General features: G+C 49.1%; 2 protein-coding genes across 5 annotated transcripts in view; both read right to left on the bottom strand.

Moving 5' to 3' along the window:
* The window catches only part of LOC105567473, a 39,108-nt gene extending 36,777 nt beyond the window's left edge, over positions 1-2,331 (bottom strand). Inside the window, exon 1 of the mRNA XM_012022370.1 lies at positions 1,971-2,331. The gene's annotated coding sequence lies outside the window, so the exon portion shown is untranslated. The remainder of the gene's footprint in view (positions 1-1,970) is intronic.
* Positions 2,332-3,016: 685 nt separating this feature from the next.
* On the bottom strand, positions 3,017-7,187 carry LOC105567474 (class E basic helix-loop-helix protein 23). Of its 4 annotated transcripts, none has more exons than XM_012022374.1 (5): positions 6,706-7,187; positions 5,959-6,100; positions 5,360-5,595; positions 4,831-5,054; positions 3,017-4,750 (listed from the first exon to the last, which is right to left on the bottom strand). In XM_012022374.1, exons 2-5 carry the CDS (start codon positions 6,094-6,096, stop codon positions 4,527-4,529), a joined length of 822 nt encoding a protein of 273 aa, XP_011877764.1. In that variant the 5' UTR covers positions 6,097-6,100; positions 6,706-7,187; the 3' UTR covers positions 3,017-4,526. The 4 variants fall into 4 exon arrangements, with proteins under 4 accessions (XP_011877764.1, XP_011877763.1, XP_011877762.1 ...); XM_012022373.1 differs by having other exon boundaries at positions 5,959-6,168; XM_012022372.1 differs by having other exon boundaries at positions 5,959-6,562.
* Between the last annotated feature and the right edge of the window lie 169 nt (positions 7,188-7,356).

Genomic DNA, 7,356 nt, shown 5'->3' on the forward strand with positions numbered 1-7,356 from the left:
TGAAAAAGATTGCGCGATCTTCTTGGCATCATTTAGCGATAGAAACGATTTTACAAGCTGCGACAATATTGATCGAGAATTATTTCGGGTGCTCGAGGTTTTGTAGAGGCGAAACAGATGTATCGCAGGCTCGAAAGGCGAGGGGACTATTTGGGTCCGTGCCTTTCGATGGGATCGAGGTGTACAGACCACCAGCGGCAGCCTGGTCTTTCGAGAGGCACAGCCAGCTTTCTCGCTCGCTGCAGAAAATATCACTTTCAAAGTTTCTACTTGCAATAGTAAATAGCCGGCGCAAATAATTCATTTGTTTCATAATTTAAGGCCGTTCGACGGGAAGATATACGAGAGAAATGTAGAGAAATCAATCGGATAAGGCATGGAAGCGAAATACTTTTCGAATTATTAATCCCTCAATTTCAGTTTGCGCTCAAAGCATGCACAATGATGATAATAATGCGGGAACAGTGACGCAACGTCCTTCTTATCAAGAGCCTCCTACAAATTTCTTTTATTTTCACCCCGTTAACGAATAAGTGCATCGATGGAGACCCAAGGATGCGGAAGGCCGAAAACGCCTAGCGTATCGCATCATCGCATCGCCTGTCGCTATCCTTTTCCCTTTCCTTTCGTTTTCCCCGGCTGCTTATAGTTTACTTTCTAATTGCAGGTAATAGTACGTGCTGCAGTGTTTTGCCTCGTACTCTCATTCAGGTATCCAGCAAAGCGCTTGACCCATTGTGCTCAATATTGCTGACTGGACACGAATCTGCTAGGCGTTTTCCATTTATTTGCTCGCACAGCCGCGCCGTAGATGGGCAAAATTAATCAGCTGTTCGCAGAAATCGCGAGGAAAAATCGGGCGACCGAACTGGAAAACCATTGCCGAGCGGCGGAGAGGCCTTTCAAAACGTTTCGGCATTTAAGCGGAGAGAAAATTTCCAGTGGCGCGCATTTTCGCAGTCGGTTAAAATTCGACGAGTTCACCGAAATCTCTGGCGCGCCTTTTAATTCTCTTACGTGGGCGTTTTAAGTATTGTGAACGGACGCGCAGAAGTGTATCGCGCTAGTTGACGTATTTACTTAAATATAGATACCTTGCACGCCCGTTCATCTCAACCGCTAAGACACTTTCGCGCGAGCCTACTCGTCCGTGCTGCTTATTAGTCTAAATTCAGCGTCGTAAACTCGAAATAATTCTCGTGACAGACCCGAGGCGACTGGCTGGGCAACCAACGCGCGAACGCTTTCCCGCACCCAAGTTTTTCTTTCGGCAGGAAAGATATTTCGCACCGAAACGAATTGCTGCGCCTCTCTTCGCCCGAAAATCGCCCGGAGCCTTTCTCCACACCGAAGAAAATGTCGCTGCTCCGAAATCGCTGATGAGGAAACGGACGCGCGCCGCGGCCCGTGAGAAAGCGAGATAACGCGTGGCGTATTTGACTATTCGCGGCGATTGTTGCAAACTCTCTTATCCCTCTATACATACTCCCTTTTTTTTCCTGTTACTTATCTTGCCGAACAATCGAGGAGCTGTTGCCAACCGAGTGTGCCTATCCGCGCCCGCACCTGCAGTGTTCCTCCCGGCCGTTTTCGCGAAGTGGCACAGCGAGAACCGTCCCCGGCCACTTTATATATTGCAAATAACAGTATCTAGACGGTTAACATCATATCTTTAACAACACCTCTTTCTCTCTCTCCTCTCTATCTCTGTCACTCCTTCCCTCTTTCTCCCTCTTTCACCTCTCTCTCTCCTTCTCCCACTTCTTCAAAATCGCTTCTCTCTCTCTCTCTCTCTCTCTCTCTCTCTCTCTCTCTCTCTCTCTCTCTCTTCCTCTCCCTCTATCTCTCTCTCTCTCTTTCGCCGTCAGCAACTACGCCATCGTTCCGGCTCCGAGTGAGCCCTCCTGGTCTAAATCCCTCGGGATTTAAAGCGGCCAGGTCGCGAGGTCGGGAATGCGAGGGGAACTCACCGGTTCGCCGACGAGCGTCACATCTCCGCACCGCTGAGGACGTTGCTGGCCAGTAGCGCCTTCTTCCCCCTCGTCGTCGTCGCGATGATTGTCGTCGTGCTGGCGGCTCTTTACTTCGCCTCTCGCCTCGGCGCACTCCGGAGTAAAGCCAACCCGGGCCGAATTGGGATCTCCCTCGTCCGGAGTGATATCACTGCGCCGCGGCGGACAAAGCCATCTTGAAGAGGGCACGCGCGCACAAACGGAGGCACAACCTGCCTCCGATCGCGACGGTCAGGTCCTCTTGCCAGGACGGGAGGCGGCTGAATGAGAACGCGGTACGATGAAAGAGTGCTTTGCGATGGCGCCACAAGACGGCCATTGCCTCCGCCATTGTAGCCGCTTCCGCCGCCATCGCTCCGCCGTTGCTGCCGTCGCTGCCGTTGCTGCCGTTGCAGCTGCCGCAACGTCGGCCGCGACGGTTGCAGATGGCTGAACGGGTGTAACGAGGTCCGATCAACCTTATTTGGATCCTCCCCGCAGCACTGTGACTGTGACGCCGGCAAAATGCGCTTAGAAGAATTTGAAGAGTACTTTTGAAACGACGACGGCGGGGATTGGGCGGTAAAGTGACCTTGGAGAAGCTTCCACCTGCAATCGGCAAGCAGCGCTACTTCAGAGGCGGCAATTTTGAAGTTGCAGATGGCTTGGTAACATAATAGAGGGATTCGTGAAGAGTCTCGTGGAGCTATTCCTTTCTGCGGATTCTTGTTATTCACGTCTTGAAACACGTGGCACTTATTCGAAAAGAAATCTTTAATCAGTCCAAGTAACATTCTCACAGAAAAATGGAAGAAACCGAAGGAGGATTCACATTTCACACGGCAGAATTGAGGAACAATCGTTATGATAGAAATTAGAAGTCTGGCGGTAGCAACGAAACAAAATGGAGCGAAATGCGCGACAGGATGAAACAAAGTAGACCCGAAGAAAATAAGGTACGAATTCAAACGAAACGTGAAACTCTCCGACTCGCATACAATTACGCAGCTCGTCGGACATCGAAATGCGATTTTCTTAAATAGATTTTATTCGAGGGCACTAAACAATTATTATCTACGCTCTACAACAGGTATATCCTCCTTGCCTTCGCGGAGACGCTGCGTCGTCTTCGCCTTTCCCTCGACAAAAGAGGCGTCGCAAGAGAAAAGAAAATCGCACGATATCTCTTACAAATACGATAACTAAAATTGTTCTTTCTCTCCCCAATCCCACGTTTCTCTCTCGCTGCTCACATCGCACTCTCTCACTCGTTCGCTCCTCGAAACGGATAAATTCTTATTGGCACATTGTATAGTAGACTCTTAAGTATATAAATAAGTCGTAAGTCGATGCCTCGTTTAGATTATTAAATATATATGTGTATATATATATATATATTGTATATGTGTATATGAATATTTAATATCTTTATGTTGTATATACGACTAGAACTCCTCAACACACGTATCACATACTAATATTGACTATCGTGTTTCAGGACGAGACTCGGGACGCTCTTCGCGTCCCGAATCTTGGCGACGTTTTCGTCCTTCCGTTCGATTCGAAAATCGAGAAGACGCAAATCTTTCCAACCTCCATACACGTTTCCCGCGGTTCCTTTATCGTCGCGAGTCTCAGATGACGGACCTCCATTGCACGGCGTTTTTAAAGCAACCACGCGATCGAAAAAGGATTCTCCATTGGAAGAAAATCTTTTCCACGGAGGAATTACATTTAATAAGGAAATGTTGAGCGATCGAAACCTGCTATCTCGAGAAACGACTGTTGGATGGACGAAAACGGCGCCGTCGTCTTATTGCTGCATTATTGACTGTAAGATCGTATTGATCGCTTAATCGCTAGTACTTTCTCGTAATACTTTCGCAATGCTCCCATCCAGACTTGGGTCTGGATTTCGAGACGAGCTTAATTAATCCGCTGGAGGGAATTGGTGCTACTCGAAATCACCGTACATTTTATATTGTTTTTTTTTTCTGTAGGAAAGTTGCTTTCCTACTCTCTGAAAGTCAATCAGTGGATTATCACTGAAAACTATGAGTATTCGCTGGTTCACAGTGATAATGCACCGATTGACTTTCAGAGAGCAGACGAATAAGTTTTTGCTTCGACGTCTCTTTACGTTAATTTTTGACGATTTAAGTTGAGTGACATTTTGCTTCAATCTCATCGTTTGCACGGAAAAGATAGAATTGTACGGCTCGTTCTTCCGCGTTTTGATTGGATAAATAAGATACTTAATATTTAAAAGGCTAACCGTCCCCTTTCTCTCTCAAGGGTCTAATTAGCAATTAGTACTCTAGTAATTAATACTTTCGTGGCCGAAGGCGGTTCCATTCCCGAAAGTATCGGTCGTCGCGGACTCTTCTCGCCTCTAAAACTTCGAATCGTACTTCTCGCTCGTCTATTCGAGCATTTTCATCGTTTAATTCCACGGCTTGCATTCGCTCTTTCGCGACAAACGAAAAGGGAAGAAGAGATGAAGTCGCGGAAAAAGTAGGACAAAAAATCAGCTGCTTAATTCGATTCTCCGCTGGCGACCGTGCCGTCGGTCGGGGGGCCGGTCACGATCTGTGGCTCGCTCGCGGGCAAACCCTGCATCTCCTGCACCCCCTGGAACAGCTTGCCGGGGAATCCCTGCAGGAGGTCGTAGGTGACCGGCGTGGGCGGCAAGGCGGTGGTGTGCGCGTGCGGCGATTGCAGGACGGCGATCACTCTTCGGAGCTCCTCCAAGGCGTTTCCTAACGGCACACGGCACGTCTCTTATCGGTCAACCAATTGAGATTCGAGTTTTCGAGTCAAGACTCACGGGGCTCGTTACCTTGCATAAGGATGTAGTTTTTCGCCAGCAGAAGGGTGGCGATCTTGGACAGCTTCCTCACCGACGGGCTGTGAGCGTAAGGGATGACGGAGCGCAGCTCGTCCAGGGCGTCGTTCAAATCGTGCATCCTCCTGCGTTCGCGCGCGTTAATGTTCAGCCTCACGCTCTTCCCCTGACGGGTCGTCTTCGATTTCGGGGGGCAGTTCAGTCGCGAGGCCGAGGGTCTGGAAGTAATCGTAGGATTGTCCGAGTCATTAGCCAACTTTTTTCATTAAAATCTTTTGGGCGTTTAGAAGGAACGTTTTATCAAATACCTATGCGTTACGCTAATCGATTATTCAGTTATTTAGTTAGTTATGTCCTTTCAAAGGAATTTATATCCTTCCAGAAAGTCCCGTCCCCTTTCTCTCAAACGTCCTTCTATCTTATCTTCTCTCTCGTTCCAATTATTCCATTCTACCGGCGACTTTCCACAAGCGGCATAGTTTCTCGATTACATTAAAACTGCAGTTTGGATCGCAAAACGTACCTCTCGTCCGGCCGATTTTCGTCGGACAGCGCGCTGGATGAGGCGTGTGGTTGCGGTTGTTGCTGAAAATAAAAGCCACCGAGACCTACGGTACCCAGCGGAGTCCTTCGTCCTGGGGCGCTCTGAGTGTGCTCCGACGAATATGCCGCTGGGGGACCCGAGACACCCGGGTGCGAGGCCCCCGGCGTCGAGTACACGGACTCTAGGGCTGCCGCGGATTGTGGAGGCATTGGATGCTGGAAGAAATATCTTTCCGTTAGAATCGTGAGTGGGGAAATATGACGATATTAATAACATTAGCATACTCGCGTTACATCTCTTGGATACATATGTATATTCGTTATATTTTAAGGAGCAATTTTCGTGACTCTCTTTTAATTCGGTATTTATACTCGAATACTTGTCTTGAAATTTCCGGAATAAAATTTCCACCTTATTCCAACCTGTTACGCTTTGCCCTGCTCCAATTTACTCGGTCCGTTGTTTCTCAGAGAATAACTGGCGATTCCGATTCTCTATTTACTTTGGATTTTCGGCTACTTAATAAATTTCGCAATTATCCACGCGAAACCAACGACGCTTCCTCGTCTCTTACTTACAGCATTGCGATGCTCCCAGGCCCAGGTAGGATGCGACGCGGTACGCTGCCAGGATCCCTGTTGCAGATGCGACTCCGGCAGGCCCTCCCTGCGATCGTCGTCCTCCGTCGAGCTACTCTCGCCGTCGTAGGACCTCATCTCTCTTGTAATGAAGATTTACTTTCCCGATTTACCTAACAAATCCCTTCTTGCCCTCCTTGCCCTCAATCCCTACATTCGTAAATTTCAACTCTGAACTTTCCTCCATCATAAAAGGACCATATTCGAGTTCACTTCATCAATGAAATGTTTGTCTAGAAATTTTTTTCGCGCTTTAAAAAAATGCATACTACAAATGGTTCATTACTTTTTTACCGAGTGCAATTCCCCGTTCCTAAATCTTTTCGCGCTTTCCGCCGGTAGTTGGTTCGGTCACGGTGCAACTCGTTTTTATCAATGCAATTCACTTAATTCCCAAACTTTCCACGTCTCCCAACAATTCTTGAAATTTACTTTACTATTATATCGAGTCTTTAGCTCTTTCATTTCGCTGGAAAAAAAATCTATGTTCGATTTCGTTAACGTGATATAGTTTCGCTTCTCGATGACCTCAAATTTCATTTGCCTGTTTTCGAGAAAGATTTTTATTTTTATTTCCCATTAACGTCTCTCTCTCTCTCTATTAACGAGCCCCGCCGCCATTCGTAAACGGAATAGGAGGCGTCATCGTTCGTTCTAACGCAATCAATAGCAAGCGGGGACACTTACCGACGACGATTTTCTTTCTCCACCCCCGCCCCCGCGCGCGCCCCGCGGGGTGCAGAATCCGGCGATCAGCAAAGTTTCTCGCGCACCAGCGCGCAACGCCGGCTCATCCCTCCGTCCGTACTTCTCCGCGTTTTCTCGACAACAGTACTTGGGAACTTTCAGAAATCCTGCTCGAACCGCCGCTCTGCCTCCTATTGTCCCGCCGTCGAAATCACCCGCTTCGGCCAGACACAGCCATTTTAATTTGCCGGGGCTGCCTCGGTGACCGACGCGGAAAAAAAATCCCGTGGGTCCCTTCGTGGATCACCTTGCGGGGTTTTCGTCCCGCGGGAGGGATGCTCGGGCCGATTCTTGAATTTTCCGCTTCACGACGATTGCGCCCGATAAAGTCGTCCTCGACGAAATTATCGCGCCCGAGCGTCGCACGTCCCAGGCGTCAGGGGCACGCACGCGTCTCTCCCCGTTATTTGGCGGATCCTGCGCAGGAGAGGGCGCACCCCCCAAATTAATTCGGCCGCCGCGTGCCAGGGTGCGCCCCTGACAACCAGGGATGCTGCGCTGGACCATCGACTAGCGTGCCCTGGCGGGTCGGGCCGGAGATCCACCCCCGAGAGCGTCCTGTTACCATCGGGAAAGGGAACCCGTGTTCCA

Source organism: Vollenhovia emeryi, unplaced genomic scaffold (assembly GCF_000949405.1).
Source record: "Vollenhovia emeryi isolate VEMERY1.0 unplaced genomic scaffold, V.emery_V1.0 DF939137.1, whole genome shotgun sequence".
In the NCBI taxonomy this organism is placed as follows: Eukaryota; Metazoa; Arthropoda; class Insecta; order Hymenoptera; family Formicidae; genus Vollenhovia; species Vollenhovia emeryi.

Excerpts from the sequence above, each read along its gene's own strand:
- LOC105567474 (XM_012022374.1), bottom strand. The coding sequence starts at position 6,096 with ATGAGGTCCTACGACGGCGAGAGTAGCTCGACGGAGGACGACGATCGC. Across the intron at positions 5,055-5,359 it reads GAAAATCGGCCGGACGAGAG|ACCCTCGGCCTCGCGACTGA; the intron begins GTACGTTTTGCG and ends GATTACTTCCAG. Across the intron at positions 4,751-4,830 it reads AAACTACATCCTTATGCAAG|GAAACGCCTTGGAGGAGCTC; the intron begins GTAACGAGCCCC and ends GTGTGCCGTTAG.